The 14007-nt window shown below is 39.3% G+C and overlaps 1 protein-coding gene across 1 annotated transcript in view; it reads left to right on the top strand.

The window, feature by feature from the left end:
- Positions 1 to 14007, top strand: part of EFCAB14 (EF-hand calcium binding domain 14) — a 45552-nt gene that overhangs the window by 21128 nt on the left and 10417 nt on the right. Inside the window, exons 4-8 of the mRNA XM_066269278.1 lie at positions 2083 to 2181; positions 6085 to 6195; positions 7093 to 7197; positions 9873 to 9959; positions 12941 to 13052. Coding sequence (XP_066125375.1) covers positions 2083 to 2181; positions 6085 to 6195; positions 7093 to 7197; positions 9873 to 9959; positions 12941 to 13052 — 514 coding nt within the window. The remainder of the gene's footprint in view (positions 1 to 2082; positions 2182 to 6084; positions 6196 to 7092; positions 7198 to 9872; positions 9960 to 12940; positions 13053 to 14007) is intronic.

Here is a 14007-nt window from a genome sequence, read left to right on the forward strand (position 1 = left end):
CGAAGCTTGTCCAGTTCAGCCTGCACTGATATTCTTTCTCAGTACTTTATTGAGTATCACATTTAGTACTTAATTTTTTTTTTTAAGAAAAGAGAAACAGGAAGGGAGAGAGATAAGAAGCATCAACTTGTAGTTGCATAATTTGAGTTGCTCATTGATTGCTTCTCATATATGCCCTAACCAAGGGGACTCAAGCCAAGCCAGCGACCTTTGGGCTCAAGCCACTGACCATGAGATCATGTCAGTGATACCATGCTCAAGCCATCAACCCTGTGCTCAAGCCTACAACCTCAGGGTTTCGAACCTGGGACCTCAGCATCCCAAGTTAATGCTCTATTTACCACACCACTACTGGTCAGGCCTTAATTGTTTCTTTAATGTTACTACCTACCTCTGCCCTTCTGCCTCCCTGCTTTCATATCCCCCTCTCCCTATCCCTCTCGCTCTCCTTCTCCCTTTCCCTTTCTCACTTATACTTTGTACACCTGCCACCAACTTTGCTTCTGTTCTTCAGGTGTGCCAAGCACTTATCTGCACTGGGACCTTTACCCCAGCAATTCCCTCTACCCTCAAATGTACTTTATTCAATTTTTGTCGAATTAATTCCTTCCTATTGTTTAGATCAGCAGTTCTCAACCTGTGGGTCATGACCCACAGGTTGAGAACCAACCGCTGGTTTAGATGTTTAAATTTCATTTCTTTATAAAGGCTTTCTCTAACTGTACAATCTAAGGTAGCTACCCGGTCACGCATTAAGTTGTCTTATTTTAATTTTCCTCTAATATATGCCACTATCTAATATTACATAAAATTATCTCCTTGCACTAAAATCATTTTCCTCTAAAGGGAAAGAGGAAGAACAGAACCTAATTTCCCAAGTTCCTAGGTTTCTCATTGGACTCTCTGGTTCAGAACATACTGCTTCTCACTTCTGGAGCTCTGCTTGAATTCTTTGCACAGTACTTATTATCTGATAAGTTTCTTCTTTGTTTTTCTCTCACCTTCTGCTATGATGCAAGCTCCAGGAAAGCAAAACCTCATGGTCTTATTTGCTACTATCTCTATAGTGCCTGCAGCAATTCCTGGCACAGAGAAGATGCCAAACATTTGTTGAAGGAAAAAATAGGGGACCAGGTTTACTTTGTCTTGTGTAACATGCCCAGAAACTATAGTGGTTATTCTGTGAAGCCTTCTCAGTATGATTGCTGTTGGTAGACCTGTGTCCTCATTCCAACACTTGGGATAGGAAAGCAGTATGGAACAGGAGTCTTTCGAGGATGATTTGAGCCACACTGCAAAGTTGTTAGAATATGAAATCTGTAGCCTGAAATTGAATATTGTACAGATGTCCCAGCATTCATCCAAGAGAGAAGTCTAGCTATTTAGAATTCTATCCATAAATAGAAGGGAAGACACATTTTATTTTGTTTCAGTTCCTATTTTAATACATTCAGTGCATCAGTCAGCAAGTCAGTGGGAATTTATTGAGCCCCTTCAGGGTACAAAGTAGTGCTTTGGTTGAGCTATTGAGTTTGAAATATTAATCACATTGTTAAACCAAAACTAAATCCCCAAGTGGTTGATAGTGCTGTTCAAGTTGTCAGGATACAGTTCCTGTATACTGCATTTTGTGATGATGGGCTTTTATAATATATGTTCCCACTTGGGCAGGAACAAAAGTTCAGTAAATAACTGAGGTGTTATTTTTTTACCGAAATGAAATCCTTCCGGAATTTTTGATCATTAGCTTTCTTTCTGTCCAATTGTTGAAGGATTGTGTTATAATCATCTTTTGTAATTTAAGATTTTTGGATCTTGTTGCTGCCAGGAGTAGGGTAAAGAATAATAACTGCCTTTCCCTCTGTGGTACTAGTGCTTAAATTGGGCAGGGAAGGAAGGGGTACTATCGCTGCCTCCCAGATCTCCATTCTGTTCAAGGTGTGAACTGAACTAGGTGTAATGGCTGTATCACAGAAATGCATAAAATCCAACGGTGCCTTGACATCAACGTCAAATGTCGAGTTTGTGAAGTAAGCATTCACTGTGCAAATTCTGTTTTCATTGTTAACCTTTTCCTTTTAGATTTCTCTGTTGAATTCTTCAGTAAACCACCTCAAAGCCAATGTTAAGTCAGCGGCAGACTTAATTAGCCTGCCTGCCACTGTAGAGGGACTTCAGAAGGTAAGTGCTGTGTATAGACACTGAGATTAACCTACTGCTGTTTAGCTTCATAGAAGTTTTCTTTGAAAGCTTGCATTTGTAATCAATCACCTGCTCCAGGAGGGCAGTAATGGAGCATATCACTGTGTTTTAAAGATTTCAGAACATCTCTGTTTTAGTCTGGTTAGTTGGGCCTTTAATTTGCAATATGTGACTTTAACTCTGGTTTATGTAGGTTTGTACATTTTTATTTGGCTCTCAAAGTCCTAAGCATGCTCTGCTGGGACTCTTACATTAACATGTGGGTTTGCTTTTCATCATTTGCCTTTTCAATTCATCACCACAATGTCTTCATGATAGCAAACCAATTGTACATGAGACTTGCTCTAAATTACAATTAATTTCTAAATTACTATTTTTTTAAGATAATTTGAAGAAATACAAAAATTTTTTATTCAGGATATGGTAAGTGTTAGGATGTGGGGCAAAGGAAACTTTCAAACACTCCTGGTGGGAGTATAAATTGGTAAAAGGCATTTTGGAAAACAATATGTATTATTTTATAAAGGCAAAGGTGTACATTCACTACTCAGTTCACTTCATATATACCCAAGGCTCTAGGACCTAAGCACATATTAATATGGAATTTCTGTTTATTTGATCCCTAGGATTCAGGCCTAGAGCAGGAGCGGTGACCAAGCAGATGACTAATACATAGGGATCTTGAGAGCTGAGTGGGAAGAGTATGTAGGAAAAAGAAGGGGCCTACTTGGAACACAAGCAGCATCAGCCCCTGCAGCATGAACTGGAAGGAGGGATTCTGGAGCAAGAGAATCAAATCTAGAGTCTTTAACTTTAAATAAAAGTTAGTGTGATAACTTTAATTTGATTAATTTGCAGGCTCTATAAATATATAAATTGTCTCCAGAAAGGGAAACTTTCTAAGCCAAAAACAAAACTTGCTACTTTATAGCCACACCAACTGTGTGCTCAGCCTCTGTAGTTTGCTATTTGTTCAATATGGTCATCTGTTTATAACTTTAAAAAGCAGGGACAACTTTGATAAGGCCAAATGCCTCTTGCCATTGTTCCCTCAAGTGCCAAGTGGGAAGGTAGTAGGCCTCTGTAGCCTTTAGCCCAGAAGCAACTCTGGCTGTCTTACATTAGTAATGGAAACTGGTTTATCCTTGCATTGTGGAGCTCCTTCCAGTGTGTGCCAAGCACTCTGCAGTTGCTGAGAATACCAAACAAGAGCTTACTGTCTTCTTGCATCCCAATAGGATCATACATCCAGCCAGTGAGGATTCTCTAACAGGAGGTGTCTTTGAATGCTTGTAGCTTCTCTAACAATAGAGCTTGCATAGATAACATCCTAGCTCAGAGACTTCTACCCAGTGTGTTGTCTCTTTGCAAATCTGTGCATTTATAATGTCAGGCACTATTTCTATTACGAGTGGCTCAGTTTTGAGGTGGTAGTTCATTTCAAATACCTAATCTCTATACTAGTATAATTTTTTTTAATGTTGAAAGCATCACCTCTTGTTCTCTTGGACTCTTGGTTATCAGTGTAATATAAAAGTCCTTGGTTAAATAGAAAAAGAAATACTAATAGGATGCCTGACCAGATGGTGGTGCAGTGGTTAGAACACCAACCTGGGACTCTGAGGACCCAGGTTCAAATCCCCAAGATCTCCGACTTAAGCTCAGGGTCACCAGCTTGAGCTTAGGATCGTAGACATGACCCCATGGTTACTGGCTTGAAGCCCAAGGTTGTTGGCTTGTGCAGGTGGTCACTGGCTCAGCTGTAGCACCTTCCCCCCACCCAGTCAAAGCACATATGAGAAGTAATAATAAATAAACAACTGAAGTGCCACAACTACAAGTTGATGCTTATCTCTCTCTTCCTGTCTGTCTGTCTGTCTCTCTCTCTCTCTCTCGCACACCCTAGAAAAAAACACAAAAAAAACTAATGTGACATCATAAAATTGTCAGTCTATCTTAATAAAAGGCCAACACCTACCAAATAGTAACTTTCTTATGGGTGTTCCCTTAGGACAGTCCTTTTTTAAAAGATGGCTTCTGAGTCACGTTCCCTAGTCCTCCTTTAGGCCTAATGAAAGCAAAGTAAGCTATTATTCATATCTGACTCTTCTCAGTAGTTGCTTATGGGGTTCTAAAGTAGAAAAATAACAACTGCTGCCAAATTTAATTTTTCCTTCATCTCTGAATGCTGGTTTACCCAAAACCAAAAATGATTGCACCCATTTTTACTCAGAAGCCATCATTTGCTCCTAACTTCATGGCATCTGCCTCCCTACAGCAGGGTTTGGAGAGGCAGTTTGTGGGAGAATCTTACCTGTGGATTCCAAATTTATAAACTGGGGGGGGGGGGGTGTTTGTTTTTTATAGGGAGAGAGATGAGAGGCATCAACCCGTAGTTGCGGCACTTTAGTTGTTCATTGATTGCTTCTCATGTGTGCCTTGACCAGGGGGCTCCAGCTGAGCCACTGACCCCTTGCTTAAGCCAGCAGCCTTGGGGCTCAAACCAGGAACCTTGGGATCATGTCAATGTTCTCTTGCTCAAGCCAGTGACCCTGCTCAAGCTGACATGACCGTGCTCAAGTCAACAACCCAGCAGTTAATCCAGCAACCCCAGCATTCCAAGTCAACTCTCTATCCACTGTGCCACCACTGGTCAGGCTAAACTAGTGGTTTTTTTAAGGAAAGATTGGTTTTCTTCTAGAAAAGTTCCTTTAAATTAGAGAAATTGCTTGTTTGGTAAATTTCTTTCTGTTAATTGTGTTGGTTTAAGCTACATGAAATTTATAGTTTGGAGATACTTGAAATAATTAAAAACACTGACCTCCATTTGTTAGTGTTTAATATCAAATGAAGTAAGTGATACATACACTCCCACTAGAGTGGCTAAAATGGAAAGACTACAGATACCAGTATTGAGGATGTAGAGTAGCTGGAGTTCTTATACACTGCTAGTGGGAATATAAAATGCTATAACCATTTTAGAACACAGTTTGGCAGTTTTTTAAAAAGTTAAACATACATCTACCATATGATCTGCCATTCACCTTTTAGGTATTGTGATGATAAGAAAAACATGACAAAGGGAAATGAAAGCATATGCCCACATAAAAATGTGTACATGAATGTTTATAACAGCTGCATTTGTGGTAGTCAAATACTGAAACAACCTAAGTATTCATCAACAGGTGAATAAACTGCATTGTGTTCATACAATGGAATGTTCTTAACTGCATGCTAAGTAGCTAAAACATGGACAGATTTCAAAATAATTATACTGAGAGAAAGAAGCCATATCAAAAATACATACTGCTCTAATTATATGAAATTCTAGAAAATGCAAACTGATACATAACAACAGAAAGTAGATCAGTGATTGCCTGGGGACAGAGATTGGAAGAATTACAAAGGGACATAAGAGCCCTGGCCAGTTGGCTCAGTGGATAGAGCCTCAGCTGTCATGGCACACATGAAAAGCAACCATCTGCTTCTTTTTCCCTCTTTCTCCCCCTTCTTTCTCTCTTCCCTTCTCACAGCCAGTGGCTCGATTGGTTTGAGCATGGCCCTGGCGCTGAGGATAGCTTGGTTGATTCAAGTATGGGCCCCAGATGGGGGTTGCTGGGTGGATCTTGGTTGGAGTACATGCTGGAGTCTGTCTCTATCTCCTCTCCTCTCACTTAAAAATAAAACAAAGGGGCATGAGAAAACTTGGGAGTGATGATGTGTATTATCTTGATTGTGGTAATGGTTTCACAGGTGTATATAAAGTTATAAAGTTTATATTTTGAGCATGTGCAGTTTATTGTATCAATATATCAATTATATCTTAATAAAACCATTAAATTTTTTTAAAAAGAAAACACTAAACTACATGCTTCTGTTCAGAGCGTAGCTTCCATCGGTAATACTTTGAACAGTGTCCATCTTGCTGTGGAGGTGATACAGAAAACTGTGGATGAACACAAGAAAGCCATGGAGTCACTGCAGAGTGACGTGGTAAGGAAGTCTACTAGTGTTACTCCTGCCTCCCTTTTCTATGTAACTGCAGTGATACCCACTTTATTTTTGTCTAAACAGACCCTACTGTGCACCTTTTTAAAAGATACAGTAAGCAATGTTTATTGTTATTTTTACAATTTGTAAATGAAGGTGGATAGAATTAAGAACTGAGTCTTTTACAAATAAGACATTTGAGGACGGAATGGGTAGGAAGAAAAACAGAAAAGAAGGAAAGAAAAGTGAAGAAGTGTCTCAGTTGTTCATTGCTATAACAAATCACCCCACAGTTTAGTGGCTTAAAACAATGTCTGATTATTTTCACTATTCTGTAGGTCCAGAATTTGGCAGTGCTTTTAGACTAGAGAATGTCTAGAGGCCGTGTGCAGGGGGTGTAGAGGATGAAAGGTCATCTTGTATGTTCAGGCTTTCAGTTGAATGTGGCCATATGTGTGATACCAGCCTATACCATGTGAAAAATAACACCCCTACCCTTGCAGAGCCTGGTCAACCCATAGATTCCTGAGAAATACAAGGTAATAAATTATTGTTTTAAGCCGCAAAATTTGGGGTTGATATGTTATGCAGTAATTGATAACAGACAGAAACAAACCCGTGCAGTGTTCAGGGAATGTCCTCAAATGTCTCTCAACGCTGTACAGCTGTAAGCTGTCTGCAGTCATTCAGAGGCCTGTATTCATCTCTTGATGTACGTGAAATTGGACTAGTCAAGGCATATAAAAGTTCCCTAGCTTCTTTGCCTGTTTCTAGATCTGCCCCCAGGTTGATTAATCTGCAGATGCCTCTTGTGAGAAGCTAGAGTGTTCTGAGACCATCTCAGATGATTAAGTAGATTTAGTAATTATTACCTATACTAACCTCCATTCCTGTTAACAGAATCAGTACTCCTTGAAGGAGACCAGTGGAAGCAACCAGATGATTCCATCACCTTCAGCTCTATCAGAACTTGACAATAAAACCCACAATGAGAATTTGAAACAGGTACTTTTTGTCTCTGGCTTACCTCCTCCCTTTGACTATAGTAGTCTCTGGAGGCAGCCAGAGTAATTTGTGCTTAGTGTTGTGGTGCCTCATCAGGCGTCTTGTGCATATTTGCCTGCCCAGAGCGGGGCAGAGAAGGATGTGTGATGCTATATAGAGATCCAGGATGCTGTCCTATCTCGTTTGGCAATCTTATTTTCCCTGCATGTTGATCAGTGAAGTAAATTCCTTTTCACATCTTGAAAGACATAAAATGACCAGAATATCCTAAAACTTTTTATGAAAAGCAGCAGTCTGGGCATGTTCAAGATGGATGGATAGCAGATTAATTCAGAGTGATGGCAGTTTTAAGCCACAGTAAATTAAATCTAAGAATGTTAGAAAGCATAACTTAGAAAATCAAGATTCTCTGAAAACGAGGAGGAAAAAGGATATTGAGCTCAGAACCACACTGAAAATAAAGGAAATCTTCACTAAGAAGAATTCCTGTGCTGAGTTTAATGCCCTTTAAAACCTATAGTCATCATTTCTATTTAAGTAGTAATCAGTAACTAAAGGGTGTCAATAAAAATAATTGAATCTTGTACTAAATAATTCACTACTTGTTATGGTTTTGCTACATGAGCCAATTCAGTAATTGGTATTGTTCCTAAGGTAGTTTTGTTCTGACAAATTAGGTTAATGGACATTTCAGTTAATATCCCAGCAAGCTTTCCTGCCAGCAAGTGAGGTAAACATTGGGAAATCAATTCCGAAGTTCTCAGCTTCCTGGGACCAGAGAGTGAATCATGTAGGTAGTCCTCTTTCCTCTTTCCCCTCCTATCCAGCTGAGGCCCAACAACTCCCAAGGTAGTAAACTGGGAGCGATTAGAGTAGAGGGACAAAGCAGAGACAGATGATCAGTGGTCTAAACCAGGGAAAGGAATTCACTTCAGTAACTTGACATAATGCTGGTTTTTCAGTGCTGCTGGCCTCTTGCCTAGTATACATCTTTCGCTAGATTCCACACCTTGATTTATTTCCACTCCAGGATATTCTGTACCTTCACAACTCCTTAGAGGAGGTAAACAGTGCCCTAGTGGGGTACCAAAGACAGACTGATCTTGAACTCAAGGGGATGGATGAGACAGTCAGTAATCTTACCGGGGGAGTTAACTTGGTAGAAAGAGATATGGTTGCTGTGAGCCAGATGAAAAAGCAAGCAAACCTGCCCTTCAGCATGGTAAGCCTTTTCAGATACCTTGTGACATGTTCTGTGTTGCAGTGTCTTTTGTCTGTACATGGATGTCACTCCACCTTTTCAGACAGTCTCCTGGCATATTTGAGAGGTTACCCATTTATGCTGCACTTAATCCTTGCCTCCTCTAGTCCTTACGCTAGCTCTGTGATATAAATGGCTTAGGCAGTGTTGGTCCTGATTTGGAAGAGAGATGTAAAGATGTTCAGTTGCTTGCCCAGGCCTCACCACAAGTTACTGGCAGACAGGAGCCTCCTATTACGTTATCAGTGCCCCATCTGCTAGGGAAGCTCTGGCACATATGTCCAAGTGAGGTCTTCTTAATCTTTTCTTTTTTTAAGTTATAGGTGGGAGCAATGACAGTGACAATAACTGAAAATCCTTTACCATTTTATTAAGCTGCAACTTGGCTTTCAGATTTAACCTGCTTCATCTGCATATTCAGGGATACATTTGCATATAAGGTCAGGAAAGCCATTTAAAACAGTTCAGATCTGACTAGCTCCTCAACTTAAGAGGTCATTGAGTCCAGCCTCTCATTTCACATATGAAGAAACTGTCCTAAGTCACCAATGCTGGCCGACCATGTGGTTTACTGATTTTCATGTTCTTACTGGTTTCTTTAATCACCTTTCTCATATACCTTGTGCTGGGATCTGTGTGGACTGCTTTTTAATAGTTGTAAGCCTTACCCTTAGAGATTTCAAACAGCAAAAACATAGGCTTATATAAAGAAATGGAAACCAAAATTTACAGGTGGTTACTGTAAATTCAAGTAACCACCAAAGCTAGAAGTAAGCCCACAGATAAAGTCAAACTGGCACATAGAAAGCAGTGGCTCGCCACAGTAGAGCCTTGACAAGTTGCCCCAACTTGGCTTTGAGGGTGGAATGAGACCTGTTCTGGCTCCTGCCGTACAGGGGTGTGCAGTTGACTACAAAGCTGCGAAGATTCAAGGAGCCTTACTTTAGAAAGTCCTTTTGAACTCTGCTGAACCAAGCAGGGACTAGGAATTTTGGATGATTTGATGAGTTTTAGGCCTCAAAGGTTTTCAGGACTTACTGTGAAAACTTGCCACCCGAACTTCCCCTACTGTCCCTCCTCTCCACTTTAGTTTTCTTCAGAAGAAGAAATTGTTAATAATATCATCTTACTGTTTCTTCCAAAAGTATCATAATCAACATGGTTTTAGGTTCAAGTTCTCTCGCTTTTTATACTTCAAAGTTTTAAAGTTCATGAATGAAACAGCTAGACTAAACATCATTTTCAGCTATGTATCTCGGGCCTTTCTCCCTCTCTTCTCTCATTCTCCTGGTATTTCTCAAAAGTTTCCTGAGAGCATTTAAATAAGTTTGACCAAATTGCTTTAAAAATGCTAGATGTTGTTTAAGTTTTAATGTTTGCCTTTAATCTTCTCTTATGCTTTTTACCCTTTAAGGTAGGTGATAGAGCTGCCACTCTGAAAAGGGAGTCTTTGAGTCAAGTGACCAGCAGAACAGATTCAGTAAAAACCCAAAGCATAAAGGTAAATAACAGGAAGCTTACTCTGAAATAAAGATAAATGCATCTGTATCTTTGTACTTTCGAACTACTGCTTCTTTCTCAAAAGGAGCACTTTGGTCTCATTTGCTAAAACTTCAAGACAAAGTAATTAGTAAATTAGTATATTGAATAAGTGAATACTTTATTAGGCACCTACCCTGTACCGAGCACTTTTTTGGGAGCAAGGATGACCACAGTGCAAGGAAAATACATGTGACCCCTATTCTAGTAGTGCTCAAAGTCCATCAGTGAGAAAATCATTAACACATAATTGAACAGATAATCATGAGTATGATAAATGATAGGAAAAGTATAGGTTATGATGAGGGTGTTGGCAGAGATCAGAAAGGTTTCCCAAGGAAATGACTTTTAAACTAAGACAGGAAGTTATCTGTACCAATGATGAACAACAGTGGCTTAATCTAAAAACAGTATCTATTAAAAATTATTTTTTATTTTTAAATTGTAATCTCAGAACTTACATAGTCCATTTAAACTTCAGCCAGTTCCCTTCACTTTACACGTTTCCCTTTTGTTGTTAATCTCAGATATACTGTCAAAATAAACAGTCTGTTACATACTCTGATATCCCAAGAAAGAAAGTTTGTTTGCAGCATGCTCTGTGATCAGTGTTGTTTAATACTATAAGACCTGGGCTAAGCTAAAGAAAATTCAGGAAGATTGTGACTGAGTGGCTAAAATACCATCTCAGGTGCATATTACATTTGATAACAGAGGATATGAGGTTCTGAGAAAATGAACTTAAGAAATGAACCAGCCTGACCTGTGGTGACGCAGTGGATAAAGTGTCGACCTAGAAATGCTGAGGTCACCGGTTCGAAACCCTGGGCTTGCCAGGTCAAGGCACATATGGGAGTTGATGCTTCCAGCTCCTCCCCCCTTCTCTCTCTCTCTCTCTGTCTCTCTCCTCTCTAAAATAAATAAATAAATTTTAAAAAATTTTAAAAAAAAAGAAATGAACCATAGTACAAGCAGTTTTCAATGTTAAGCTTTCCATCTCTAGTTTTTCTTCCTTGACAGTTTTGTATTGTCTAGATAAAAATTGCATATATTGAAATGTTAATGCTTTATAGGCTAGGCTTTTGTTGTATTTTCCAACTGCTGCAAAGAAAATATTTTAGAAAAACCTCAACTGGAGAATAACAAAAATTTAAGAGCAAGATATAAGTGTTGAACACAAAAAGAAGCAGGTGGTACCTATTGGAAAGTAGTAGTGATTTCAGCAACAGTTCAGATTTTTTAACAGTAAATATTAATAAAATACAGCTAGTACACATTTCTGCCTACATTTCTTGGCTTAACTTTCAGATCTGTTGTGTTTTTTAATTGTAATCTTGATGTGTTAGTCCCTTTGTGCTACCTAATTTAAGCATCCTAACCAAATGTAATTTCTCCTTAGCATAAATTCTTTAAGGATTTAGGACCTAATTTTAGTTACATATGTCCATATAATAAACCAAGAATGATCTACTGTATGTAACTGTTAAACTATTACAGTAGAAATAAAGAGAGGAAGGAAATAAGTAAATATATATTGAATAAAAGAAACATGTAATGAGTTGATATTCTAATTAAATATAGGATCAGGACTTTTTACTCTAGCCTCAGCAGTTAGAAACTGGCCTCACAGCAACCAGACTTCTCTGCTTTTATTGTAGCAGGAAAGCAACCCAAAGGAGGATTGACACTCAGATAACTATAAGAGGAAAAGAGAATTTAATAAAAGCCAGCGGAGCATGTGGGGCCAGTAGCTCCAAAGACACGTGCCCCCCAAAATTAGATTTCTTACATCTTAAATACCCTTTACAGAACACAAGTTCACATACATGGATCTCGTGATTCCTTTGTCTAGAAGTACATACGTTAGTCACACGATTTCAGAATGGGAGGGGGTTAGATGATGTCAGAGGCGTTTGTAAGTCGCCCGTTAAGGAGAAAGAGGGGAGAGGAAAGGGCTACTCAAATCTCCCTTCCCCTCCTGCATTCCTGGCTGTTTACCTTCTTCCTCATAGGTGTGGGGAAGGGAGGGGGTCCAAGTCTCCTTTCTCCTCCCATTCAAAACCTTCTAGTAGGAAAACCTCTGCATTTACAATATAATAGCTCGTCCTAAGCAGGGATGCGATCAGCCATCTTGAGCTGGTGTAAATCTCACACAAGTATAAAAATCATATTTATAATATCTCTCTGAATGCTTGGCCTAAATCATAAAATGCTTTTAAGCCTCTTAGTCAAAAGGGGGGTTTCTTATCTCATTATAATTAAATGTAATTTTATATAATACTATAGATCGTCCTGGAGATAGAGGCAGGGGCAGGGTATAAAGTAAAAAGCTTTTTAAAAGTATATGAATAAAATTTGAATTAAAAATACTACAGTTTCTTCTTCATGTTCCTTATCAGTTTCTACCACCAGTTGAATCATCACCATGGAGGGAGAGGAGGAGGAGGATCTAGGGGAATATTTGTGGTTTGGTTGCTTTTTTTTTAACGTGATAAGAGCATAAAACTCTCCCTAAAGTGGTCTAGTCACAAGGTGAAATAAGATATTCAGGAAAATTATTTAGTTAGTATGAAATCGTTCCTAGAAACCAATATCCTACTCATTTAGGAAATAGGTGTCGCAGAGGCACCTGAGCAAGGGTACATTTCCTTTACTGCTGACTCAGGGATGCCTTCCCCCATCAGCCAAATGTTCGCAGTGAATCAGATCATCGGTAGCGTAATGTTCCCTTAATGGTCTAGGGTCAAATCCAGCTAGGCCCTCATCAGCACTGAGTACTGAAGCTATCTCTAGTATTTGTTGATTCATTCCTTCATTGCCTGTACTTATAGGGAACCTACTGGGGGTCAAGTACTACATGCTAAATAGGCTCTGGGAATATAGTAAAGAATCAGATGAAGTATTACTTCCACCTTAAACCTCTGTGATCTTTGTTTTGGGCAGAAAGAAGATAGTTCAGATTCTCAGGTATCCAAGCTAAGAGAGAAACTGCAGCTGATCAGTGCTCTCACCAACAAACCTGAGAGCAACAGGCCTCCAGAGACCACCCATGAAGGTGAGATATTCAGGACTGACAGGTGACATATTCAGGGCTGGCTTCTGAATATTTCACGCAGGCTTGAGCAGCTTGCCTCCCACATGGAGTGGAGAGGTGTTCCAGCAGGACTGATCGAACTGAGTGAATGATGCCTGAACGCACCGAGATGAAGCTGATACACTTTGCTTTCATTTAGAAAAAGCCCATTTGGTATATGATTTGTACTCCAGTCTATTAAGGGAAGAAGGGGTAATGTTTAGCTGGAAATAGACTTCTCCATGCTGTCTGCATCCAATTATAGGCAAAAAAACATTACTGTCATAGCATGTATTAAACCAACTAAATGTTTACGGAAGTCTTTTCATTTCCTTAAGTGCATAAAATTTACTTAAAAATAAATATTAGTCCTTCTGAAAAGCCATTAACAAATAATAAAGGGGTCATTGAGTTGGAAAGGCCCTTGGCTTTAGGTAGGGACATATCTAGTCAATATTGGCAGATATATTAACCCCACTGATTTAGCTCTAGGGGGACATAACCAACGCGTTGGGCTGTGTTGGCTTTCATCCTAACCCCACAAGTATTTTTTATTTTGGGGAAAGCGGTACAGGCTCTCATTCTCTTTTGGGTGGGAGACAGACTACAGTGGGAGGCTCTGTCCTGACATAATGCTACACGGTTATGTGGTGGCACTCTTTCAGCACCAGGTGGTCTGGTGGCACATTCCCCAGATCAGGCTATAGCACAGCTCCTAGGATATCAGATATCCAATGCTATTCTTATTTGCAGCTTAAACCTTAACATATAACATGTATAATGCTTACTGGTACTGAGATCTTCCAGTGAGTCCATAGCTTCAAACCTCTATATTATATAATACTGATTGATCTTCACTTACCAGTAAGACCTATTCAAAACTTTAAACTTCATTTAGTCACTGTGCTACTTCATTTTTAACTATTTCTCTTTTTTT

The sequence above is a fragment of the Saccopteryx bilineata genome, chromosome 3 (genome assembly GCF_036850765.1).
Source record: "Saccopteryx bilineata isolate mSacBil1 chromosome 3, mSacBil1_pri_phased_curated, whole genome shotgun sequence".
Lineage (NCBI taxonomy): Eukaryota > Metazoa > Chordata > Mammalia > Chiroptera > Emballonuridae > Saccopteryx > Saccopteryx bilineata.